We start from the raw sequence: 27,417 nt of genomic DNA on the forward strand, positions 1-27,417 counted from the left end.
CCTACCCAGGTAACCAGTCAATTAATTTGACTACAGTCAAATTAAATAGTTTAATTTCAAAAACTATTGAAATTAAAGATAAATTTTATAAATAAACATAATGCTTATCACTCACCCAGCACAGGCCACAGTGTGCCTATCACATCATGGGCACCTGATAATCAGAAACTTCCTGCTATTAGTACCTTCCTTCCAAGTGTTATGATATTTATTTTGGCATTGACCGTGTTCAACACCCTGCAAAGTTGAATAATTTGACAAATAAATAATGAAAATAAATTGTCAGAAGAATAAATTTCAATTGAATTTTTATCATAATTGCAATTTTGTTGATTTTCTTTAGAAAAAGTTCTGTGAATTGTACAGGCTTAACCACATGAAGACAAATGTTACAGTATACTGACAAGCACTGGAAATATATGTTCAACTTTTATTTTTAAAAACATCTATGGATAAGATCTGCTAGCTAGAAATTCAAACACAATGTCTCCAATTTTGAAATATGTATGTATGGGTCTGATTGTACACACACACACACCACCACCACCAACTCTAACCTCTGTAATTTTGGGCTCAAATCAAAGCTGGAAGGAGTCTCTACACACAAATCAGATAACACAATGGCTCTGAAAGCTAAGCTGCAAATGGGTGTTGGAACAAGTCACACATAGAAGTGGTGGAGAGAGAAAAGTAAAAGAGGAGAATAGGCAAATAGCGAAAGAGACATCATCCCAGGCAGTAAGATAAATATATCTTACAGAGTCAGATCCTTTGGGTCTAAGCAGAAAATTGAGCAAGAAAGCAGTGTATTTTATTAACACACACTGACTCTGTCAGCAAAATGAAGGTGACTTAGAAATTCATGTGCCAGCCAATAGTTGCGGGTAAAGAAACGTTTTCAGCACAGCATTAGGAAATGTCAGGATGAAACACCTTGGGAGAAAAAAACAACAACATGAGGATGGCCTTCATGAATATATTCCATTTTATCTCAGTGTGTTGTTATAGTTAACTCTGTTTATCTTTCCTTATATTATTGCTTTTATAAAATATGTTTTTATTCTCTTCATAAATCAGAGGTGATCATTTCCATGAAGGACTTGTTAGGAACCAGACATAGGACTAGATGCTGCAAGTACAAAGATGAAATGACACAATTTCTGATGTCAAGAGTGAGAAAACACTGGTACCATCTCTCTGTTTGATTTTCTAGGTAATCAAATGCAAAGCAGCTGTGCTGTGGGAGTTAAACAAACCCTTTTCTATTGAGGAGGTGGAGGTGGCACCTCCTAAGGCCCATGAAGTTCGTATTAAGGTGAAATACATTTTTCCATTTGTATTTAAGTCTAAAAATCTCAGAAAAATTTAAAAATGGAAAGAATCAAAAATCTTAGTCATTTTTTATGTGATCATCCAGAAAATAGAATATACTTGTTGTCAAGGAAAGGTATAAATATAAATTATTGAATATTTAAACAGTGATCAAAGAGTACATAAAGTATAATTCCAATAAAATACAAAAGAATTTATGTGTTTGCACAGAAAATATATTTGAACAGATATACATCAAGACTTCAAAATCAATTGGCAGTAGATTTTTTATGTGTCGATTTGCTATTTCTACTTCTGTTCTTATGAAGTATGCCTTCTTGTATATTACTTAAGACTTAATTTCAGGATCAGTTATTTCACAGATCATTCTCAATTGTTTAATTCAAGAAAGGAAGGTAGGGGAGGGTTTTAGCCTGGTTAACCTCGGGGATAAACTGAATCTTTCCTATTTGGGAATAGTAGGGATTATTAGCAAAATTCTTGAATACAATTTGGAAGCGCAATTTCAGGAAATTGGGATTTTTAAATTCATCTGAGATTCATAATATTTCCTGAATCTCAACATCTTCTCTTCACTCTGTAGATAGGGGCTGTAGGAATCTGTCGCTCAGATGACCACGTGGTTAGTGGCAACATGGTGACCCCACTTCCTGCGATTTTAGGCCATGAGGCAGCCGGCATTGTGGAGAGTGTTGGAGAAGGGGTGACTACAGTCAAACCAGGTACAGGACTCACACACTGAGAACACGCCTTGGTTCACCATTCCAGGATTTCCCAGCCTGGGTGAGGAAACCGAGGCAATGAGAGATGAAAGGGCTTGCACAAGGTCACAGGGCAGCCATGACTTCAGGGGTTTCCTCCTTCCCTCTGTGCCTGCCTGACTCAGGCATGTGTGCTTTCAGGCATGCGTGTATTCTACCCTTCAACAATTATGTACTGAGGATCTGCTAGATGCCAGGCAACAGTTTAGAGCCTGGAGATATGTGAGGATCAAAAGAGACACGGTGCCTACCAGTGTGAGTTCATAATCTAATAACCTCCGTGTTAGTGTTGCTGAACTCTGTCTCCTGTCAGGGCCAGACAACTAGCAATGGGAGGAGGGAAAAGACATAAGTATAGACACTGTTCTGTGCTGAGTTCATGAAATGGAGGCTACATGGCTATGGCTGAATAAACATGACTTTTTCTTAGGTGACTTATGCAGCCCCTTCACCAGTTTCCTCTTCTGACATAGTGTCTCTTCCAGAGCATGGACTCAATGAAACAGACTAGGTGAAAGGAAATGAAAGAAACATAGCAGGAGCCATCCACCATCAACAATGTCTGCCTTATTACCTTCAGCCATGCTTCAATGCGACTGGTTGTGAATTGCTAATTATATAGAGAGAATAAGTAGGACATTTCCATACCATCAGTTTCACATAAATTTTACCTATAAAATGTTATGGGCCAACCATTTTTCTTGGTCTTGTGGAATAGGTAGCATAGGTAATTAAAATAAATATTATGTTTAATTCTAAAAACTTGCTTTAGGTGTAGATTGGACCTACCACTTTACCAATTTGAATGGTGAACAGAAAAATAAAATGAACCGTCCAATTTGAGTTTCAGCTCTTACTAACTTCTTTAGTTAGAAATAAATTAATAACAAAATGACACCCTTAGTTTTCACCCATGCTCCCTCCACCACAATAGGAAAAGTAGATAATTCACAAATTATCATCAGCTAAAAACATTTCAAAGTCAGTTCTTATCCAAAAAGGTCTAACTTATTGTGGAGGGTTGAAATTTCTAGAGGAATTTCTGCAATTGTTCTTTGTCCCATTTTTGTTAGTTTTCTTCAAAAAAAGAACTAAGATCACTTTAAAAGCATTCATTTCATAATAAAGATAAGCCAAGTCATTTTGAAAAGCAAAGAATAGTTCAAACTTCTCATTTTTATTATAAATCAAACTATAACAAAAAACAGGTCTTACCAAAATCTAGCGGGACTATTATATTCTACTTTCAACTAAAATTTATATTTATACTTACAGTAAGAATATTTAAGATTTAAATAGTTAAGGATTAAATAAAATGTTTGTAAAGCCTCCAGGAGAAATTGGTACACTATATAAAGGTTAACTATCAATGCTGTGGAAGTAATTTTTTTAATCCGTGTTGTTTCCCACATTTGCATTTCCTTTTTAGGAATCTTCAGGCACTTATAGCCCTAAACTGAAAACAATGCTGTGGCAGGCAATGACAAATGACACAGTTGTGATTGGATGTATTTGTGGAGACTTTTAAAGACAGCTTCTCATCCATACCCTTGAACTTTAAGTTTTTGCTCTACTAATTCCTGGATAGAAATTTTAAAAGAATTTGTTTTATTCCTCTCCAGGTGATAAAGTCATCCCACTCATTATTCCTCAGTGTGGAAAATGCAGAATTTGTAAAAACCCGGAAAGCAACTACTGCTTAAAAAATGAGTAGGTTTCTGATGCTCTCTTTGCACAGACTTTGAGTTTGCACATTAGTTATGCTCCTGTCTCATGCCTGTGTGTGTGTCTGTGTATTGCACTGCCCAGTGTCAGCAATGCTCAGGGGACCCTGCCGGATGGCACCAGTAGATTCACCTGCAAAGGGAAGCCCATCCACCACTTCATCGGCGTCAGCACCTTCTCCCAGTACACGGTGGTGGATGAGAGTGCAGTGGCCAAAATTGATGCAGCCTCGCCCCTGGAGAAAGTCTGCCTCATTGGCTGTGGATTTTCAACTGGTTATGGGTCTGCAGTCAAAGTTGCCAAGGTAGGAATGACAATGGGTGATAAAACCGGTTACACACAGACTGTCAGGAACCAAAAGGGAAGGACTTTCTCATAAGAATCAAAGATTATTTTTGTAGATTTGGAGTGTCCATTAAGAATAGAAAAATGGCCCAAAAAGAATTGAGAGCACATGCTAGAAATTTCACCTGTTTATGACAGATAAAAAAGTTGTTAAGAGTTAAGAAAAAGTAAAGATGTCATTTCAATAATTATTCTTCTGTATTTGCTCTTTATGAGAACTTGAAATGCTAGGCCTGTGAACTCATGTGGTAATTCATTCAACAATGAGAGAGCACCCACACATGTCTCAGGTATGGCAGGTTCTGCTAGGTTCTGAGACAGCAACCAGAAATGAAATGAAGCGATTGTCCTTGAGAAGCATCTAGTCTGTGGATTCTCTATTCCCAGAATTAGGATCAACAGTAGAGTCCAAAGTTCTACCTGATGCACCTCCAAACCAAGGCTCACCCACTCTGTGGATTTGTGGAAAGTAATGAAGCTTCAGTGATCCATAATTCACTCATTATGGGATTTTTTTTTGAGTTACAAATGAGGGTATTTAGTATTATTGCATTCTGAGGCTTTAATAATGATATTGCTCATAATTTTTAAAAAGATTGCAAAATTATTAACATTGTTTAACACATTTTAAGATTGTTCAAATAATGTAGGTTTCACATTTTATAGCTTTATAGAAAATGTTTCCACTTCACTTAAAAGCCAAAGTTTCCTGGCAAGTCTTTATCCCATACCCAGTGCAGCATTTGTAACATCAAGATATCTGTTTCTTAGCATCAGTTGTACATGTTATATACTTAGCTTTTTATATCTTAGTGTGGTACAAGCTTTAGCCTACAACAGGAGCACCTGGAGGACCTCTGAAAATACAGATTGCTGGGTCCTACCCCAAAAGTTTCTCACTCAGTAATGGGCCATGATCATTTGCATTTCTACCAAGTTCGAGCTGCTGATGCTTCTGGTTTCTAGAATATACTTTCGTTTTGTTTTATTTTGTTTTGTTTTGTTTTGAGATGCAGTCTTGCTCTGTCGCCAACGCTGAATTGCAGCGGCGTAATCTGGGCTTACCACAACCTCTGCCTCCAGGTTTCAAGCGATTTTCCTGCCTCAGCCTCCCAAGTAGCTGTGACTACAGGCCAGCACCACCATGCTCAGCTAATTTTTGTATTTTTAGTTGAGATGGGGTTTCACCATGTTAGCCAAGCTGGTCTTGAACACTTGACCTTAGGTGATCTGCCCGCCTGGGCCTCTCAAAGTGCTGGGAATTCAGGTGTGAGCAGCCAACGTGCCCTGCAGCAAGTTCTTTTTTATTATTATGATTATACTTTAAGTTCTGTGGTACATGTGCAGAACGTGTATGTTTGTTATATAAGTAAACACATGCCATGGTGGTTTGCTGCACTCATTATTGGAATTCACTGCTAAAACGAAATCCCCTGCCATGAGCACACATATATACTTCCGAAGTAGTAAATTTTAAGCAGAAATTTTTTAAAGCTCCTCATCTAAAATGGCTAAAAATCTAGTAGTATCTTTATTTTATGAAACTGAGGTCCAGATACATAAAGATATTTGCCCAAAGTCTCACTGCTGGTTAATATGAGAGCTGAGACTAAAATATTACTTACAAATCTCCTGCTGAATATTAAATCAGAGTCCATAATTATTAGTGCCTTTAAATCACAGTCACAAGCCTTGTATTTTTGTAAGTAAGGTAGAAAGCGGTGTTGTCCTCCATAGTGTTGAATAACACTTGGTGAATGAATGAATATAAACCCTTAAGGAAATATAAGAATGAGATTATTTGGAACAGGAAGAACATGTTACCCACAATGAAGGCTGACTATGGGAGATTAGGTTTAATAAATAACCCCTGGCCAATTTAAACCAATTAGAGGGCATCTTTTCCAAATTTCACTGAGTTTAGCACTTACTCCCTTGTTCAATTACCTCATCTGTTTCAATAGGTGATCTAATTAAGCCTACCCAAGAATAGAAGCAAAGGATACTCATAACGATAAATTTTATTTATTATTAAAATACAGATGAATGGATGAATGTTTCATTGCTGTGTTGTTCACTAGTAGATTTTTTAAAGCAGGGATATACTGGTCACAACTACTGAACATAAATGAACCAAGGAGCTAATTATTGAGAGTTTCAGTAGAATATTTCTTGTTCTCCTGGAGTAGCCTTTTCCACTTATTTTCTTTTCCAAACATTGCCTTTGTGTATATGTGAGATACTGAAGCTGACTCTCATGGCTTTCAACAATCGAGAGTCCCTTCAAGACTCTACTCACTACCATCTGGATCTCAAGGCTCATCCAGTCCCCTGGTTCACAGCCTGACCTCCCCATTGGAGTCACCTGATGACTGAGTTTCACCTGCAGAGATTCCGATTTAATTCGCATGGGCTGTGACCTGGACAGTGGGATAGTTTGTAAAGCTTCACAGATGAATCTAACATGCAGCCATTTGAGAATCACTCAACTAGTTCAATCCCTTGAAGTTAAAAGTAAAGCAACTGAAGCCAAAAGAGGTTTCCATACCTGGTTGGACAGAAGAGTCTGAGTAGCTCTTGATAAACACTGGGAATGGCACTTTGTAAAGCTTAGGCACTTTCTAACAAGTATTACTTAATCCAGTTTTTGCATTTTCTGAAAACACAGGTCACCCCAGGCTCTACCTGTGCTGTGTTTGGCCTGGGAGGGGTCGGCCTATCTGTCGTTATGGGCTGCAAAGCAGCCGGAGCAGCCAGGATCATTGCGGTGGACATCAACAAGGACAAATTTGCAAAGGCCAAAGAGTTGGGTGCCACTGAATGCATCGCCCCTCAAGACTACAAGAAACCCATCCAGGAGGTACTAAAGGAAATGACTGATGGAGGTGTGGATTTTTCGTTTGAAGTCATCGGTCGTCTTGACACCATGGTATGTACCATGATGTGCCCTGAGATTTCTGCCTCTGCAATTTGGAGGATGCATTTACACAGCAGAATATATGTTGTATATATAAAGGATATATTTAATGATGAATGGAAATTTCCCATCATCTGTTTGTTACCTGGCTTGTTGAATTTATTGTTATGAGAAATATTTTATTCCATAGACTAATTAAACCTGTCTCAAGTCATATTTCCTCGAGAGGAAAAGAAAAGAGCTTGTTTTTCTTAACTGAGCGATTACAGGTTTACTTTACTAATTTTTAGTTAAAAAGTATAAACTCAAGTAAACATAAATAACACAAGTTCTGTTCTCAAATTGGAACGTTTTATTTTTCTCTCACATTCTTAACAAAAATGGCTTAATAATTTTGCATGTGTTCTTAATAAATTCCAAAATTTTTCACATATTAGTATTTGGCCAAAAGAAATAAGTAATTTTCAGCCAACCATTGTTTTATTAACAAAAATATGCCCTTAGGAAAGTGACTGCTCAAATGCATCACTATATTTTATCACAGAAACTGGACAGTGCCTGGCACACAGCTAGTATCCAATACTAGTGGGAGTGAATACTTTGAACAGTCAACAGATTTACCAGCCCTCAAATTTAAAAGGTACATAGCACATAGCATTGTTCATGGATTACATGAGACAATGCATGTAATATACTTAGCATACTACCACCTGTCATATGGTGAGCTCCCAATAAATGTCAGCTGTCTTTTTTCTTTCTTTCTTTCTTTCTTTCTTTCTTTCTTTCTTTCTTTCTTTCTTTCTTTTTTTTGAGACAGGGTCTCACTCTGTTGCCCAGGCTGAGTTGCAGTGTCATAATTATAACTCACTGCAGCCTTGACCTCTAGGGCTTAAGCGATTCTCCTACCTCAGCCTCCAAAAATGCTGAGGGCATAGACATGAGCCACCATGCCCAGCCTCAGTTGACATTAGAGATGTGAAATATTTCCAATCTTATAGAGCTTACATCACCTTTGGCTTATTACATGATATTACTTTCAGTTACAAATATCAAAGGCAATGGGAAACACATCTCTAGCTATATTTCATCTACCCAGAATTCTCTAGAGTCTTACTGAAAAAGTCTCCAGAGACCAACAAGTTTCCATTGCTGATATTTTCTAGAAGGGCCAGCAGTGTGGATAATGGGGAGCAGTACTCTGAGATCAAAGCTCTCAGCAGCCTTGTCCTGGGACAAATGTCACAGAGGAATAAAGTGTCAAGAGAATCCAACTTTTTCCAGGGCTATAGATTTTCCTCTAATGTTCTTTTTCCACATTGTCCTCCATTTTCTCATGTGGAACTGGAGTGTACCTTATCTCAAGATACCAAATATCTGACAGCCACATGTTCTGAGGATGTCTGGTTTTCCAAAGGTCAGAATCAGAAATCAAAAAACTAATCATTAAATACCTTGGGGGGATTTTAAACCATTTTCTAACTACAAAACATGTTCAAAAAGCTGACTGGAAAAGACTTTCTGAACTGTCTTTTGAGGTTTCCAAATAATCAGTGTATTTTAATGTAAATCCAATATATATTTGGGGAGGTAAAAACAATGTTTAAAACATGTCCATTTGAAAAAGGGACAGTAGAATACTTATTTGTTAAAAAAAAAAAAAAAGGAGGCCAACAAGTGGACAAGAAGCTAATTTTGGTGATATAATCATTTATCTTGTTCCCCTTTAAAATATGTGGTTGAAAGTACTGGGTTCAAAATACATATGTAAAAAATCAATGAAAAACGAATCAACTCACAGATTACCTAAGATTGATGTGATGATGAAATTGTATGCTTATATAAGGAACCAGACATAATATATGTTTGTAATGATGTCTACCTCTCTATTCCTTTTTAGGAAGAATTAAGTGTGCACCAATTTATTCATCCATTCTTTCATTCAAAAACCATTTTCTGGGCATTTCCTAAATCCACAGCACCATCCCTTGCAAAGAAAGGGGGAATGAAGAAGCAAAAGACATGATCTCTTCCCTCTATACACTCACTATCTAGCTAAGCCTATTACATGATATTGTGCATTATATGAGTAGGAACTATGCTACCCACGTTAAGGATGCCAAATATTCACTGTATTGCAGATGGCTTCCCTGTTATGTTGTCATGTGGCATGTGGCACAAGTGTTGTCGTAGGGTTACCTCCTGATTCCCAAAACCTCTCAGTGAACCCTATGCTGCTACTGGCTGGACGCACCTGGAAAGGAGCTGTTTTTGGTGGTATGTAGTTAGGCTTCGAGCCAAATTTTCATTAACCTCAGTCTATCTCCCCTTTTACAAATGACAAGGCAAGGTTTTGAAAAACAAACTGAAAATAATTTAAAATTCCTTTTCTATCTATAGTCTCCAAATCAACTAGGTATGGAACTAATGCAGATAGAGGTCCCAAAATAGACTTTTCTGATGTCACCATTAACCAAGACCTTTCATCTCCATCTGTTTTGTACTTGTGACTGTGTAAGGCATGGAAATTTCTAGTAAGACACAGAATCTACATCAATATTTCATATCTACACTCAAATTTAGACAACTGATAAATTTTTTCTTGACTTTGGGCCTAACATCTGTGCTATGATTTCTCTGTGTGAGAGAAAATAACTAAGGACCCTTGTTTCTCTGCATTGTTTTTTAAGTCAAAGCACGGTAAAAGCATGTGAAAGTGCTCTATCTCTTATTAACCTCAGACATTGCAGTCTGGAACGCAGCACCTTTTCTAAACTTTCATTTATTTGGAAAATCTTCTCTTCAATTCTCCTACTTACCTGGGCTGACTCTAACAATGATATTATCTTCTTTTCAGGCTATAAGAGTAAAGAAGATGTCCCCAGACTTGTGGCTGATTTTATGGCTAAGAAATTTTCACTGGATGCATTAATAACCAATGTTTTACCTTTTGAAAAAATAAATGAAGGATTTGACCTGCTTCGTTCTGGGAAAAGGTAGATTTTAAGTTAGTTTTCTGTTTTGCTTTGTTTTCTCCAATAGAGGATTGTCTATCAGAAAAAAAAAAAAAAAAAAAAGAGGTAAGAATGAGAAACATTAGAGTGCCTTGGTTTTCCCACTATTAGTTCAGTCTTTGCATGGAGCACATGTAGGATTATACTGTGAGAAGCTAAAAACAGTTGCTTTGCATTTCCCATTCTGCTGAAGCCAAAATACGTTGATTACAGCCAATCTGAATGATCAAAGCCTCTCAGCCTTCTTTAAAAGAGAACACTCACCTTTGCCCCCTCCCCTAAAAAAAAAACCACATACACACATACATATACGTGTATTTTAAAAACCATAATTATAACACTGTGTCACTGAAGCCTCTACCTGCCACCTATATGAGGCTGACATTAAGTGTCCATATATTTGAATAATTTTCAGGATATCCTCAACATTTTCATTATGGGAGTAGGTAGAACTACATTGGAATTGTTTTCCAAGTAGATATTACTAGTTTTTTCTTTTTTTTCTTTTGCAGTTTACAAAAATTTGTTTTCAATAAAAGTTATTGGAAAAGAGAAATGTACTAAACACTATTGTAAATGTTTGTCTTGCATTTTCTCTGAAGCATAGAAAAATAAGCCAATTTTATTTTGTCTCTAACATTTAGCACTTACAACCAGCTAATAAAATAAATTCTGTCAACTGCATTTATATGAGGCACAACTGAAAACAGGCAGTTATCTGCCTTCTAGCTCCAGAGTCTGTTCATTTTTATGCTATCCCACACTTATTTTAATGAGGTTTTCAGCTTTAAATAATGTTTCCTTGACACTCACAAAACTATTATACTAGATACTCTAACTGACAAATATTCTTGAGGAGGGAAAGAACTAGCACCCACAGAGCACCAGCTGTTCTACTAAGTGTCTTCTGTATTATCTCGTGTGATTCCCAGACAATGCTTAGTATCAGTCTCAATCTCACTATCTTAGAGAGGAGAATACTGAGACTCAGAGAAGATATAACTTGGCCAAAATCATCAGGTGGTAGGAAGGGGAGCCAGAATTCAAAGGTAGATCTTGTTTTAGCAAATCTATTCACTTTCTGTTAAACCACACCACCCCTCAAGAGTACATGTGTATATGGAACACGGTAGTCATCAAAGGTTAGTTATCATTGTCATCATTATTATCATTGACATCATCATTGGGATCATCATCATCACAGCATTGGAGAGATGATGGCAAACAGATAGATAACCAAAACCAGAGAACAATGTTCAACAACATAAAAAGTCATTAAGCATGCCTAAATTCACTTTATGAGAATGTCATATAGTAATATGCATATGTAAATAAAATGAATCCTAACAATAAGCAAAGATTAAAAATTGTAATATTCAATATTGGTAAGAGTAAGGTGACTGGGTCCCTTCCTGTACTTTCAGTAGTAATTGATACATTCTTTTAGGTAAGCAATTTGGTAATATGTATCAGAAACCCTTATAAAAAATGGATCTTTTGTTCTAACAATTTCATTTCTAGAAATCTATTCTACAGAAATAACTATTCAAATATACATATGTGTTTAAGCATGCTTACTTGTTTCTGTAATGTCAAAAATTAGAAACATTCTAAATTTTAACATGAGAAAAAATGATTAATAAATTCCAATCATCTATTAGAAATGAATAAAGCCATCAAAAAGAAATGACTTCATTGGGAAATTCTCATGATATACTTTAGGCTCATATAATAAAGAATATAAATTTTATACACAATGTATCAAATTGTCAACAAGAGCCGTAAAACTTGTACATATGTCTCAGAAAAGTTGATAGAAATTCAAGAAAATATTGAGAATGATTATTTCTAGGTTGTGGGATTCAGATTACTTTGACTTTCTTCTTTCTGCTGTCTTGTATTTTCTAAATCATGTGCATATATTTTTCTTATATATGCATATACAAAAATTAGCAAAGAGTCACAAAGACCATAATTTTCTAAAAATATTAATTAATAAGGAGTTAGTTTATACAAAGGGCATAGTTCTAGTGTAAATGTTACATTTCTAATCTTCACAACAATGAAGTATCTTAGAATTAATACAAATCAACTTTATTCTCTACTTCTAAGAATCCTCAAACATCTCTGTATCAACAGTCTTTTAAACTTCCAGCATGGCCTTAACTTTGTTAATTTATCAGTTCTTTCAAGCAAGTTATCCATCATCTTAAATTTGTGCAAATTTGTACTTGGGTTTGAATCCCAACACTCTATACTAGATGTGTGACCAGAGCAAGTTACAAATATTTCTAAGTCTCAATTTTTATAAACTTTAAACTGGAAATAATATGGAAACCTACCTCCTAGTGTTAATGTTTAGGTTGAAGTTTAAATGAGAAAATGCATGAAAAATGTAACAAATAGCAATAACTTGTTGCAAGTTATTATCCATTGTTGTTTTATATTCCTTATTATACCCGGAACGTGGGCACAAAAGAATGATTTTTTGAAGATCCTAATGTAGAATTGAAGTCGAAATGGCAGGCATACTCAGATTGTTGTGAGTGAGGTTAAGGTTGAAGTAAAACAAGAGAAAACAAAGATGAGCTTCCCTTTGACTTGACTTAACCCAAATGCAGGAGGTTTGGATTAGAGTGGCTGAAAACAGACAGATTTTTAATAAGTCACCTCAAATGCTCCTTGGATGTGGAAATGCTCTCACATGGAAACGTGGGTTGCCTAAATGTTAACGCATTTTCCCTTCTTTCCCACTGCAGTATCCGTACTGTCCTGATGTTTTGAGATAATACAGATGCCTTTCCTTGTAGCAGTCTTCAGCCTCCTCTATCCTACACGATCTGGAGCAACAGCTGAAAAACATCATTAATTCTGCTCTTCAGAGATGTAATCAATAAATTACACATGGGGGATTTCCAATGAAATGAAAATTGATGGGAAATTATCTTTCAAGTAAATGTTTACATCAGCTGGGGAATTGAAGCTAATAAATCTTCCTTCTTAACCATTCTACTTGTGTCATCTTTTCCATTGAGAAAAACTATTTCCTATGACTTCTTGCATTTTTGGTATCTTCACAATCCTCAGTCACTGAATCCCAGTGGAGGCGACCCTTCATTTGCCCTGAACTTACCCATGCTAGGCTCTTGCGCTTGAAGTCTCCTACCTGTATCTCAATTTTCACTGTCGGCATTTTCCTTTTTTTTTTTTTTTTTAAATAAAATGCACCGAAGCCCTATGGTAAAAGCTACACTATGGTAAAAAATAGATTCGTATTTACAAGTGGTGCAAGTCCAAGAGTTCTAAATCCACATCACACATTTTCATACAGTGGAAGGAAGTGTTTTTCTGACTTTTATGTACTATTTCTTCCTGGTCAATATAGAATTTATTTTTTAAAATTAAAGCAGATTTCATGCTTCATATGACTCAGGTTCTATTACTAATTGCAAAAACTGAAGTATTCCTGGAATCATGTTAAAAAATCTGTAATTTTTGCTCATGAAAGTGCTTCATTGGCTTAACTGTATTAGTATATGACTGTAAATGATTATTTAGATGATGACTGAAAATCAGTACAAAGTAATGAAAAGTAATATGGTGGCTTTATGTGTAGAGATGGGGTGGCAAAAGCTGTGAACACAGAGTATAAAATTGGTAACTAAGAAATGGCACAAACACCTTAAGCAATATATTTTCCAGTAGATATAGATATATATCTACACACATACATGTATACACATATACAAATGTGTATTTTTGCAAAACTATTTTTAATCCAGAACTTTCTATTATCTACCATGTCTTACATCAAGTGTACAATCCTCGAATTAGTTTAATATTTTGAATATGTAAAGGCCTGTGGTGCCCATTTGTTAATGCTTTCCCACTCTCAGGGAAATGATTTGCATTTTCAGCTTTATCTCTAAAGGTGACATGCAAAGGTTACTCCTGTTAAAGGAGTTACAGCTGTCTCCAAAAACGCTACTTGTTGAAATATCTACAATCTATTTCATATTATGAAAGACCTTAGACATAAAGTAAAATTGTTTATCATTTACTGTGTGATCTTCAATAAGTCCCTCAGGCTCTCTGAGCTTGTTCATCCTTTGTTTTGAAAAAGTTACTCGACCAACCCATTACAGCTTAACCAAGATTAAATGGGATGATGTTAATGAAAGAGCTTTGCCAACTGAGAAAGGCCATGTAAGTGTGGGGAACATGTGACGGTTTTGTCAAAAATGCTGAAGGAGAGGCAGGGTGCGGTGGCTTATGCTTGTACTCAACAGCACTCTGGGAGGCTGAGGCAGACAGATTAACCAGGGTCTGGGATTCAAGACCAACCTGGCCAACAATGGTGAAACCCCGCCTCTACTAAAGATACAAAAATTAGCCGGACATGGTGGTGGGTGCCAGTAATACCAGCTACTCAGGAGGGCGAGGCAGAATGGCTGAGCCTGGGAGGCGGAGATTACAGTGAGCCAAGATCGCACCACTGCACTCCAGACTGTGCGACAAGAGTGAAACCCTGTCTCAAAAAAAAAAAAAAAAAAAAAAAAAAAAACCTGAAAGAGATACTCAGGGTCAAGAAAGTTTTCAGAACGTCCCTAGGATAACATCATGGAACACTACCTGTTGCTGGTGCTCTGTGGCTTTTACTCTGATGCTGATGGTGTGAGATCCAGAAAAAGAAAAGGGGGTTCTATGTGCCCATCTCACAGCAGTGATCAAATCCTGCCAGTTGCACAGAGTCTGGCTCTAACTCCCACCCTCCTACCTCCCAGGCTAGGGTAGCAGGTAGAGTGGGGGCATTAGGTGGGCACTGCCAGTGTTCTCATAGAGTGACATGCTCCTCCATGGGGTGGGAGTAGCACATGGGAGCCTTCGGCACCATGCACTGGTGTCTAGTTACATTGATATTGGTGGGAAGGAAGCAAGTCAAAATCAAAATATAAAAGTGGAATCCCAGAGTGGCTTGTGTCCTGGTGTGTCTAAGTGGTGCACATGATCAGGGTGACTTCCAGCAAATTTTGACTCCGGAATCAAGAACTTCCACATTTGGCGATCACCCCCTCCATAATGTAACTCTGTGAATGTAAATAGCTTACACTCATTTTAGCCAGCAGCAAAAAGCTTAGTCAAAATGAAGAAACTTTCAAAGTTCAAAGAGAAAAAAGTTCATGTTGATGGTTTAATAACTCTGATGCAGTAACTTAGCACCTCCAGAAAGAGCACACAAACAAAACTCTGAATTAACCTTTTGCTAGTTTACAAATCATACATGCTGCTCTGGGATTAGAACAAAAGTCATCTTGACAGAATTATTAGAAAATTGCTCAGGCGTTGAAGTACAGTTAGAGATTATTGCACAAATAACCTCTAGTTGGGTGTTCCCTGAAAATATTAAAGTAACTATTTTATTAAAGCACTTTAATTTTTTTTTGGCCTGTCAGATAAATACATAGCCATATTCAAGAAGTGAGCCACTGCATAAAAAGAGAAAGAGAAATTGGTAGGGCAAGAGTAAAGGTTCAATGAGATTAGTATAGTTGGTGCCAAACATTGTTTCGATGAGATGGATGGTTACATATGTGAATTTGGTTTGTTCGTTTCATTTGCTTGGACCTCAGAGTCCAGATCATCTGCACAGTACTATCACAGTCACCAAGAGAACCCACAGGCTACTTAACACTTCACCAAGAAAACTAAGATAACTGGATAGAGAAAAATATCTGTTTCCGTTTCCAGGCTTGCTCTTTGAGGTATCTGACACTGCAATAAATAACTCAGAATTTCTCAATGAAAGCAGGTCAGAGAGATCAACAAGTAATTTTTATGTAAATGTATTTAAAGACTACTACTCAGAAACCAACAATTTACAGCATTTTGGAAGATATCTAATGGTCAAAAAGAGATATAACTACAGTTTTTTAGTTTCTTGAGGGGTTTTTTGTTTTCTTATTTTTATTTTTAAGCTTTTACTTTGGTTCAAGGGGACATATACAGATTAGTTATACAGGTGAACTCATGTCATAGGGGGTTGTACAGATTATTTCATCACCCAGGTACTAGGCCTAGTATCTAATAATTAAGTATGTTCTCATCATTTAGCTCCCATCTCATATCAGTCAAAATGGCTATTATTAAAAAGGAAACAAATAACAGATGCCACTGAGTTTGCAGAGAAAAGGGAATGCTATACACTGATGGTGGGAACTTAAATTAGTTCAACCATTGTGGAAAGCAAAGTGTCCATTTCTCAACAAGCTAAAAACAGAACTACCATTTGCACAGCAAGCCCGTTACTGGATGTATGTGATTCCCAGAGGAATCTTAATCATTCTACCATAAAGACATGGGCATGCATATATTTATTGCAGCACAATTCACAATACCAAAAACATTGAATCAAGCTAAATGGCTGTCAATTGGTAGACTGCTAAAAAATGTAGTACATATACACCATGGAATACTATGTAGCCATAAAATAGAATGATATCATGTCCTTTACAGGAACATGTATGGAGCTGGGGAATATCATTCTCAGCAATAGTAACACAGAAATAGAAAATCAAAAAACTGTATGTTCTCTCTTAAAAGTGGAAGATAAATGATAACTACAGTTTTGTAACAAACATTTTTAGTTCATAGTAAATTTAAATAATAAACATCACTTAGACGATACCATGTTGCAGTGTGGGTGGGAGGAAGTAGCTGGGAAGTAACTTTATTTTAAAACTGAATCCAAACCTCAGGAATTTGGAAGCAAAATGAAAGCCGGAATAAATTCTTTCATTAATAGAGGAAGATTCTATGGCTTTTTATTTAATCTTTCCAAAATCTTATAACTATAATAAATAGCAGAATGAATTTTGAACAGTTAAATACCGTTTATTTCACGTTTGGTATCCTCTCCTCCTTCAGGACATTTAAAGACAGAGGGCATTCAAGAATGTGCTGGTTGACTTCTGAGAGTGAAAGAGATTTAAGGCTCTCTGAGCTATCTGCTCTCCATCTCTGCAATAGTTCTGAGCGAAAAGAAGAGTGAAGGGGGCCAGGTATAACCATTACATCCAAAATGAATACCTAAAGGATAACATGGCAATGTTTAGCCTGAAATTTCTATTCCATTGATTGGTACCTAATGCAAATATTTATGCCTAAATTTTAAGGATGAGGAGGAGTTTGACAGAAGCAAAACTGGAGGAGGGCACCCATAAGGTTTCAGCAGGAAAGAATAGAACATGTTTCAGGAATTACAAGCACTTAGTATTAAGGGCCTGTAAACTTCACGATAGGAAAGGTCTGTGGCCAAGTGACAGTGATTCCTGGATTCCATATAAGAAGTTCAGATTTAACCTTAACTATCTAAGAACAAAAGCTCTATTAAAATTTTTCTGAGCAGATTGGTGATAAGCTCAGATTGGCATATTAGAAACTAATTCCTTTGACCGTGAGGCCTGTGTATTAGAGGTGAGGAGAGGAATTGAGAGAATTAGGAGGTTTTAGCTACGTAGAGGCAAGACAGAATGAATTCTGTTTCAAGCAGTGGCAAAGGGAAAGCAGGGCACACGATAAATGAGACATTCCTAGGAAGTATCGGTGACACGGCATCAAGATCAAGAGAGTGTGGGACACAAGGGATAGGGAGGAGGCTAATTCCAAAATGCCGACCTGACAACGTGGTGTGGATGGTCGGTCCCCTTACCAGCTTGCAGTCTCAAAACAATGTTAGGTATTTGTGGTGAATATAGTTGCCTTAGTCCGTTTTATGCTGCTATAACAGAATAGCTGAGAAGGCATGATTTATAATGAAGAAATTTATTAGCTCACAGTCCTAGACACTGGGAATTTCAATATCCAGGTGCCAACATGTGTTGAGAGGCTTCTTGCTACATCATCACGTGGTAGAAGGTAAGAGAGAGAGAGAGCAAAAAAGAGGCTGAACTCATCTTTTTGCAGTGTAATTAACCCCGCCCGTAATGGTGGAGCCTCCTGGCCTACTTATTTCCCAAGTGGCTCCACATCTTAATACCACTACAATGGCAACCAAATTTCAGCATGGGTTTTGAAGGAGACAGACATTCAAACTACAGCAAAGATTAACAACGAAATGGACTTGATGAAGTTCCTCTAGGATTTTCAAATGCAGTTGTTTATACAAAGTCTGAAGCTAAAAATGGGAGGTACAGTTGTTGTAGGAACAATCCTTAGTCATCTTTGTGGAACAAAGATATGCGAAGCCAATTAATAATGGAGTTCATACAGTCTCTTTGTTACCTTTTCATAACTGCAAAAACTGTTGGTTAAATTTTCTACTTAAAACTCCTTAATGTGAATATCAGGAGTAGAAATAAAAATAATTTTAGCCAGTATCTGGTATCTAGGACTTTTTAAATTATATTATACCATGTTTCAATGATATAACATAATCTTTCATAAGCTATGCTAGACTTTTTTTCTATTCTATAATTTTTTCCATTTTAAACTCAACTTTTCATTTTTAAATAATTTTAGCATGTAGCATTATATTTTCAATTTCTTCCATGCCTTCCTACAAGTCAAAATCTTATTCCAAGTGACATTCCCAACTCTACTTACCAGTCTTCTTCATATCATGGAAAAGTTTCCCCAAATTCTCCCTCCTTTCTGAAACCTTTCTTTGAAGAAAACCCTTTCAAAACACATCCCTTGATTACACATAAAAGTTTACTCTAAATTTGTGAAATGTACTTGAAAATATAAACACAGTTGAAGGTGGTTTATTATATAAAACATTTCTTCACATGTATGTTAGTTTTATATTTCTGAGTAACAAACTACCACATAATTATTGGCTTGAATGAACACCGTCTATTCTCTTATGGTTTCTGCAGGCCAAAAATCTGGCAACAGCTGAACTAGTTGCTCCAACTGGGACCTCAACAGTATTGGCTGGCCTGTGTTCCTTTCTGGAGCTTGGGGCCCTCTTTCAGGCTGGCATTGCTGACATTGCTGTTGCCAGAATTCATTTCCTGGTGGCTATGGGACTGAGGCTTCCGGCTTCTTGCTGGCTGTCAACCAGGGAACGGTCTCAGCCTGGCTCCCTCAGCACACCCTCTCATGCTCCCAAACTCCTGACTCCCAAATCCCTCCAGTCAAACACAACAGAGTCCCATATAATGTCAGACGATCACACACATGACTCTTCCATCAGCACTTGCTCCGTAACACAACCTAATGCAGGGAGTGGCTGTCCCATCACATTCAAAGATTTCATACTCATTTAAGCATAAGATATCATGCAAGGCATGTACACCAAGGAGCTGGAATCTTGGGAGTCAGCTTAGAATTCTGTCTACCATCATGTTTTAATAAGTTTGCACTGCTAAAACAAACATAAGAGATTGGGTGGCTTAAACAACAAACACTTATTTCTCACCATTATGGAGGCTGGAAAGTACAAGACCAAGGGGCCAACACACCTGGTGTCTGGGGAAGGTCAGCTTCCTGGACTGTAAGGAAGCCTTCCCTCTGTATCCTCACATGACTGACAGAATGATCACCTGTGTCTCTTCTTATAAGAGCACTAACCCCATTCATGAGGGTGGAATCACCTCCTCAAAGCCCCACCTCCAGATACTGTCACATTGGAGATTAGACTTCAACACATGAATTTGGTGGAACACGAAACTTCAGTCCATAGCACACAACATGACAATAGATTTCATTAGAAAGCTCCCAATGTCGAGTATCTATAAATTATTAAAGCTTCTTTAATTTGAAGAATTTCTTGACATTCTTGAAGAAATTATTAAAGAAATTTGATTTTCCTGCCTCTATTCAATACTTTAAAGAATAATGTGAAAAGAAATTTTTACTATGGGGAAAGTGGCATATATAGGTACTTCATTGTATTTGTATATAAATATGTATTCCAGTGTAATAATTATTGGCTAGGCCTGTGATCAAGTATTCCATGGAAGTGGTTTCATAGGTGCTGAAACAGGATTATACGAGTGACAGACACAGGGCTGAAGAGGACAGGGAGGAAATGTGTATGGTTGTGTGAATATATTGCTTTGATTCTTTGACATTTCAAGATATATGAAAACAAGTTCGTTGTGGCTCACACCCATAATCCCAGCACTTCGGGAGGACGAGGCAGTTGGATAACAAAGATCAGCAGAGATCGAGACCAGCCTGGCCAACATGGCAAAACCTTATCTCTACTAAAAATACAAAAATTAGCTGGGTGTGGTGGCACATGCCTGTGGTCCAGCTACTAGGGAGGCTGAGGCAGGAGAATCGCTGGAACTCGGGAGGCGGAGATTGCAGTGAGCCGAGATCATGCCACTGCATTCCAGCCTGGGTGACAGAGTGACACTTGACATCAAGATTGTCAGTTATGGTAAGATGTATGATTGTATTACTTTTTCACTTATAAAGCTATAATGAAAGATTCTAGCTGCTAATTTATATATGTAATTGTGAAATAATTTAAATGTACCATAATTGAGATTTTAATCACTTAAAAAAATCTTCTGACCTAATATAGGTCAAAATAATATAAACTATCTCAGCCACCTCTAGAGCCTTGGAATGATATTACTCACAGAGTCACAGAAATGTTTTTCTTACTGGATCACTCAGGAACCTAAAATTATCAATGGCAGACATACAAGTCTGGATATAAGAAAATTCTCACAGACTTTAATAGAAAACTTTTAGAGCTATTAAAAATTAGATTATTACAAAGTCCAATAGATTTTTAGCTATAGACTTGAAATATTAATGCAAAGAAGCTTTTAGAGTTACCTGGGTAGTCCTGGATATTGCCTTTTTTCTCCCAAGTGGCTATTATAATTGGATTTTCAATGAGCTCCTTGGGCCCCAGAGTGTTGGCAGCTGGCCATGTGTCTTCTATAAGAAAACTTCCAAAATCATCCTTTGAAAACTCTGACCAGCCCAAGAGAAAATACCCACCCTGACTGACATTATATTCCCCAGCAATTAAGTCCACCAGAGAGCTCCAAAATCACCCATGTATTCAGAGTTTCCCAGTAGCTTGTTAGTGCCTCATCCTGCAACAGAAGACAACCAAGATCATCAGACGTGTGGGGTGATTCCAGCTTTGTAATAGGAAAGATATAAACAAAACAAGGAAAAAAGACACTGAAAGAAATAATCCATGAAATGAAAAAGTACCAAATCTTTTTAAAATCTGTTATTAATATTTGCAAAGAGAAAAAATAGTATGTGAATGAAAGAAGAATATGATACCATTTAAAAATCTCTCTTGAGAATTGAAAATCATCACAGCACAGTAGAAATCCAATAGAAACATGAAGGACTTCAAAAAATGTACTCCTTGGTGTACCTTTTCTCCAGAAGATAACTAATAAAGTGCCCCCAAACAGATAATTAATATTCAAAGAAAGACGTGGTATCTGAGAAGCTGATGCTCTCTCCCTAGGGAGAGGAAAAGGATTCCCCAGGATGAGAGTGGGGAGGTTCCAGGATGGCAGGTGTGGCCAGATGCAGAGCACCTCCTGCCCACATGGGGGTAAGTGCAACACTCCAGAGAGATACACAGCTGGGAATAAAATTCCAGTAACTATGCCAACAATCATGCTGTGTCTCAAGCAATTTAAATGGAAAGAAGTTGACATGTTCTGTGAAAATATGCTAAAAATCTCAAGAGTGGCTTTAAGGCTGACGAAGACACACAAAATATGTGTCCAAAAAATGAAAATAATAGTAGAACGTACCTCATGGAGTTATTCTGAGGTTTACATGAGTGGACAAATGTGAAGCATTTGGAACAGCAGCTGGCACATGCTGAGTGACTAGGATATTAGCTATTATCATTATTTAGGTTACTAAACTCCAGAGATAGGCTTCCTAGAATCCTGGCTCCACCACCAGCTGTGTTCCATTGGGAAATTTATGCAATCTCTCTAAACCTCAATGTCTTCATCTATACAAAGTGCATGGCAATGGTATCTACCTCAAAAGTTAATGCTAAATGTTGCACTAAATGAGGCAATGCATGCACAAAAGTGAGCAGTCAGCACTCCATAAACATTAGATATGGATAGTAATCATTTGTATTTTTTACAAAAATTTATATTTTTAACTTTGAAAATGAAGAAAATCTCTACAATTAAAGAACTGTTTAGCTGTTAGATGTTTTTATATTGTAACAACCATACCACTTGTATTACTCTGTATTGTTTTATTAAACACTTGGTATTTCTACATCATCTCAGTAATTGCACTTTTAAGCCTCTGCCAAGCACATTACCAGATAATTTAAAATACATCAATAAATCATCAAAACATTTGTGGAACATTCAGATGGTTTCTAGTTTGGCTTAAACAAACAAGACTGGATGGAACATCTTTGCTTTTGGATTGAGCTTTTTAGATTATTTCCCAACTCCCTTCTCAGGAGGAATGTAAACATTGTGCTCTCTCACACATGCTCTTCTTGGCAGGATTCCAGGCTCCATGGCCACAGCCAGTTCAGCAAGCATTTTAGCTACCTGGACATCTTTGGCTTCAGTCCCAAAATCAAAATGAAATGTTAATTGAATAGGAATAGATGGCTTTGAATGTGGGATTTTCAAATATTGCTCTAGGAACTTAAAATGTATTCTATTCATTGTAATATTCTACAGAGTATCTATTCCATTCTCAAGTTCTATTTATTGCCATTGAAGTCCCTCTCCCGCTCTTCATTTGGCACCTCAGCCCCAAACATGCTTTAAAGTTTGCTATTTAGGCACATACATGAAATGTTGCATATTTTTTAGCAATTTTTAAAATAATTTTTTAAAAATTTTGCCAAGTTATTTAACACCAAAATGAAAGCTTTGAACTGAAGATAATTTCTGCCAGTTACAATACTCTTTCTTGTTTCCATGTAAATTATGGACCTCTGGAGGAAAAGGAGACAGCTGTATCTCTTGCAGAGACGCTGGCTTGTCCTTCTCTAGGCTTTGGAGTCACATCTCCACACTACTCACCGTTACCTATATAAGTATATTAGAGATGCCAGTCCTTGACTTTCACTAACCGTCCAAGAGCACTTGTGGTAATTTGTTACATCGGCAATAGAAAATTGACATATCTCTGTTGGAAACATGGCCATCTACCATCTATGGGTAGACACATCTTCATCTTTCACCAGAGCCTGGAAAAGCTCTCCAATTTTAGGAAGCCATATGATTAAATTAGGTTCACCTGGATAATCCAAGCTAATCTTCCCACCTCAAGACCTTTAACTGAATCCCATTTCCAAAATCCATTTTTTGCCATGTAAAGCAACATATTCCTAGATTCCAGGGATTAGGGGTAGATGTATTTGAGGGCCATTATTCTGCCTACAACATAGGGCATCACTGACCCATACTGAACCAAACATATCATCTCTCTAGATAAGCTGAATTTAGAATATAGTACTTAGTGGAAATGTAATATAAAATTGGACTGGCTTACAGAGACACACAGAGAGAGCGAAGCAGAGGAAAGTGATGCCCTGTGACCCTTGGGATTGTTAGGATTACCTTTGGACATTCCAGATATTGCTCCAGGCCTGCCATAGTACTCTGACATGAGAATGTTGACACTCAATCATGTGTCCCCTGCTCTTCCCATCTGCCCATCTAAACTTTTAGGAGGTAGGGCAAAAAGTAAGCAAAAAGTAGTTGTCAGATGGTATTAAGAAAGATCTCCTGACTCTGCGGTGTTTGTCCCAAAGTGCTTTTGGCAGATCATGGAGTCATGTGTTCACAAAGTGATGGAAGCTCTTAAGCAAATACCACATTCCCAAATTCATTTGGGCTTTGAAAACAAGGTGGTAGTGGCTACTATTCCCTTAAATGCTAGAATGTCTCCAGATGTGAGAGAAGATTAAACAGAAATATTTATAAAAGGGCATATTAAAGAAAAAAAGATATTCAATATAATTTGTCTATACTGTTAATTGCATATATACCTCTCAATTCCACCTCATCTTTCTTGATAAATCTTTTTTTTTCAATGACCAATAATATTATTTTGGATTGAAAACATTTTTTATTTATTTTTTCTATTTTAATAGGTTTTGGGGGAACAGGTGGTGTTTGTTTACATGAATAAATTCTTTAGTGGTGATTTCTGAGATTTTGGTGTACCCATCATTCAAGCAGTATACACTGTACCTATGTGTGTATCTTATCACTGACCCCCATCCCTCCCTTATCACTGAGTCTCCAAAGTCCATTGTATCATTCCTTTTGCATCTGCATCCTCAAAGCTCAGCTCCCACTTATGAGTGAAAAACTGTGATATTTGGTTTCTCATTCCTGAGTTACTTCACTTTGAATAGTGTTCTTCAATTCCACCCAGGTTGCTACCAATGCCATTACTCAGTTCCTTTTTATGGCTCAGTAGTATTCCATAGAGCACGTGTGTGTGTGTGTGTGTGCGCGCGCACGCGTGCGCGCGTGCATGTGCACATGTGTGCGTGTACCTTTTCCTTATCTATCATTGACTAATATTGACAATTGATGGGCATTTGGGCTGGCTCCATATTTTTGCAATTGTGAGTTGTGCTGCTATAAATATGCATGTTCAAGTATCTCTTTCATATAATGACTTCTTTTCCTTTGGGTAGATACCCAGTAGTGGGATTGCTAAATCAAATGGTAGATCTTCTTTCAGTTCTTTAAGGAACCTCCTCTCTGTCTTCCAAAGAGGTTGTACTAGTTTATATTCCCACCAAGAGTGTAAAAGTGTTCCCTGTTCACCATATCCACACCAACATCTTTTTTTTTTAAATTTTTTTATTATGGCCATTCTTGCAGGAATCAGGTGGTATGCCATTGTGGTTTCAATTTGCATTTCCCTGATTATTAGTGATATTGGGCATTTTCTCATACGTTTGTTGGCTATTTGTTTGTTTTCTTTTGAGAATTGCCTACTCATGTCCTTAGCCCACTTTTGAATGGGATTGTTTGGATTTTTTTCTTCTTGCTGATTTGTTTGAGTTCTTTGTAGATTCTGGATGTTAGTCTTTGTCAGATGTATAGATTGCCAAGGTTTTCTCCCACTCTGTGGGTTGCCTCTTTAATCTGCTAATTATTTCCTTTGCTGTGCAGAAACTTTTTAGTTTAATTATGTCTTGTCTGTTTATCATTGTTTTTGTTGCATTTGCTTTTGATTTTTTGTTCAAGAAGTCACTGCCTAAGCCAATGTCTAAAATGGTTTTTCCAATATTATCTTCTAGAATTTTTAAGATTTCAGGTATTTTATTTAAGTCTTTGATCCATCTTGAGTTGATTTTTGTATAAGGTGAGAGATAAGAATCCAGTTTCATTCTTCTACATGTGGCTTGCCAACTATTCCGCACCATTTGTTGAATAGAGTGTCCTTTCCCCATTTTATGTTTCTGTTTGCTTTGTTGGAGATCAGTGGGCTGTAAGTATTTGGGTTTATTTCTGGATTCTCTATTCTGTTCCATTGGTCTACAAGATTGTTTTTATACCAGTACCATGCTGTTTGGGTGACTGTAGCCTTACAGTACAGTTTGAAGTCGGGTAATGTAATGCCTACAGATTTGTTCTTTCTGCTTAGTCTTGCTGTGGCTATGCAGGGTCTTTTTTGGTTCCATATGAATTTTAAATTTTTTTTCTAGTTCTGTGAAGAATGATGGTGATCTTTTGATATGAATTGCATTGAATTTATAGATTGTTTTTGGCAGTATGGTCATTTTCACAATATTGATTCTACCCATTCATAAGCATGGGATGTGTTTCCACTTGTTTGTGTCATTTATATTTTTTTCAGCAGTGCTTTGTAGTTTTTCTTGTAGAGGTAGTTCACCTCCTTAGCTAAGTATATTCCTAAGTGTTTAATTTTTTGCAGCTATTGTTAAACAGGTTGAGTTGATTTGATTCTCAGCTTCATTACTGTTGGTATATAGCAGGGCTACTGATTTGTGTACATTACTTTTGTATTCTGAAGCTTTGCTGAATTCATTTACCAGTTCTAGGAGATTTTTGGATGAGTTTTTAAGATTTTTAGGCATACAATCATGTCATCAGCAAACAGAAACAGTTTTACTTCCTCTTTACCAATTTGGATGCCCTTTATTTCTTTCTCTTATCCGTTTGCTCCATCTAGAACTTCCAGTACTGTGTCGAATAGAAGTCATGAAAGTGGGCAGGCTTGTCTTGTTTCAATTCTCAGGGAGAATGCTTTCAACTTTTCCCCATTCAGTATTATGTTGGCTGTGGGTTTGTCACAGATGGCTTTTATTACCTTCGGTTATGTCCCTTTTATGCTGACTTTGCTGAGGGTTTTAATCATAAAGGATGCTGGATTTTGTCAAATGCTTTTTCTACATCTACTGACATGATCATGTGATTTTGTTTTTAATTCTGTTTATGTGATGTATCACATTTATTGACTTGTGTGTGTTAAACCATTCATGCATCCCTGGTATGAAACCCATTTGAATATGGTAGGTTATCTGTTTGATATACTGTTGGGTTCAGGTCACTAGTACTTCTGTGAGAATTTTTGTATTTATGTTCATCAGAAATATTGGTCTGAAGTTTTCTTTTTTTGTTATGTCCTTTCCTGGTTTTGGTATTAGGGTGACACTGGCTTCATAGGTGGCTTAAGGAAGATTCCCTCTTTCTCTACCATTTGGAATAGTGTCAATAGGATAGGTAATAAATCTTCCTTGAATGTCTGATAGAATTCAGCTGTGACTATGTCTGGTCCTGAATGTTTTTGGGGAAGTAACTTTTTAATTATTATTTCAATTGCACTGCTTCTTATTGGTCTGTTCAGACTTTCTGTTACTTCTCAGTTTAATCTAGGTTGTATCTTTCCAGGAATTTATCCATCTCCTCTAGGTTTTCTAGTTTATGCACAAAAAGGTGTTCATAGTAGCCTTGAATAATCTTTTGTATTTCTATGATATTGGTTGTAGTTTTTCCCGTTTCATTTCTAATTGAGCTTATTTGGATCTCCCCTCTTCTTTTCATAGTTAACATTGCCCATGGTCTATCAATTTTATTTATTTTTTCAAAGAATCTGCTTTTTAAAATTTATCTTTTGTTTTTTTTTTTTTGTTCCAATTTCATTTAATTCTTCTCTGATCTTGGTTATTTCTTTTCTGCTGGGTTTGGGTTTGGTTTGTTATTCTTTCTCAAGCTACTTGAGGTATGACTTCAGATAGTCTATTTGCACTGTTTCAAACTTTTTGATGTAGGTATTAGTGAATGCTATGAACTTTCCTTTGGCATCACTTTTCTGTATCCCAAAGGTTTTGATAGGTTGTGTCACTATT

The 27,417-nt window shown here is 36.8% G+C and overlaps 1 protein-coding gene and 2 long non-coding RNA genes across 8 annotated transcripts in view; 1 reads left to right on the top strand and 2 right to left on the bottom strand.

The window, feature by feature from the left end:
• LOC116538958 overlaps nt 1–27,417 on the bottom strand; it is a 53,540-nt gene that overhangs the window by 12,079 nt on the left and 14,044 nt on the right. Inside the window, exon 1 of one of the 2 annotated variants that reach the window (XR_004263860.1) lies at nt 116–499. The exons of the other annotated variant lie outside the window; for it this stretch is intronic. This is a non-coding gene — a long non-coding RNA (uncharacterized LOC116538958). Of the gene's footprint in view, nt 1–115; nt 500–27,417 lie in introns of those variants that run through there. 2 annotated transcript variants of the gene reach the window in all.
• Nucleotides 1–27,417, top strand: part of LOC116538955 (alcohol dehydrogenase 1C-like) — a 55,442-nt gene that overhangs the window by 2,557 nt on the left and 25,468 nt on the right. The window contains exons 2-9 of one of the 3 annotated variants that reach the window (XM_032261558.1): nt 1,214–1,315; nt 1,916–2,054; nt 3,716–3,803; nt 3,903–4,122; nt 6,832–7,092; nt 9,219–9,354; nt 9,935–10,073; nt 12,851–13,295. The exons of 1 other annotated variant lie outside the window; for it this stretch is intronic. In XM_032261558.1, the coding sequence (XP_032117449.1) occupies nt 1,214–1,315; nt 1,916–2,054; nt 3,716–3,803; nt 3,903–4,122; nt 6,832–7,092; nt 9,219–9,354; nt 9,935–10,073; nt 12,851–12,875 (1,110 nt within the window). In that variant the 3' untranslated portion in view covers nt 12,876–13,295. Of the gene's footprint in view, nt 1–1,213; nt 1,316–1,915; nt 2,055–3,715; nt 3,804–3,902; nt 4,123–6,831; nt 7,093–9,218; nt 9,355–9,934; nt 10,074–12,850; nt 13,296–27,417 lie in introns of those variants that run through there. One more of the 3 variants, XM_032261555.1, reaches the window with a different exon arrangement.
• LOC116538959 lies at nt 18,846–24,108 on the bottom strand. Of its 3 annotated transcripts, none has more exons than XR_004263863.1 (3): nt 21,842–24,108; nt 20,889–20,993; nt 18,846–19,144 (listed from the first exon to the last, which is right to left on the bottom strand). It is a non-coding gene; the product is annotated as an uncharacterized LOC116538959 (long non-coding RNA). The 3 variants fall into 3 exon arrangements; XR_004263862.1 differs by having other exon boundaries at nt 20,889–21,004; XR_004263861.1 differs by lacking the exon at nt 21,842–24,108 and having other exon boundaries at nt 20,889–21,118.

Source organism: Sapajus apella, unplaced genomic scaffold, assembly GCF_009761245.1.
Source record: "Sapajus apella isolate SASKATOON/1434 unplaced genomic scaffold, GSC_monkey_1.0 scaffold124, whole genome shotgun sequence".
In the NCBI taxonomy this organism is placed as follows: domain Eukaryota; kingdom Metazoa; phylum Chordata; class Mammalia; order Primates; family Cebidae; genus Sapajus; species Sapajus apella.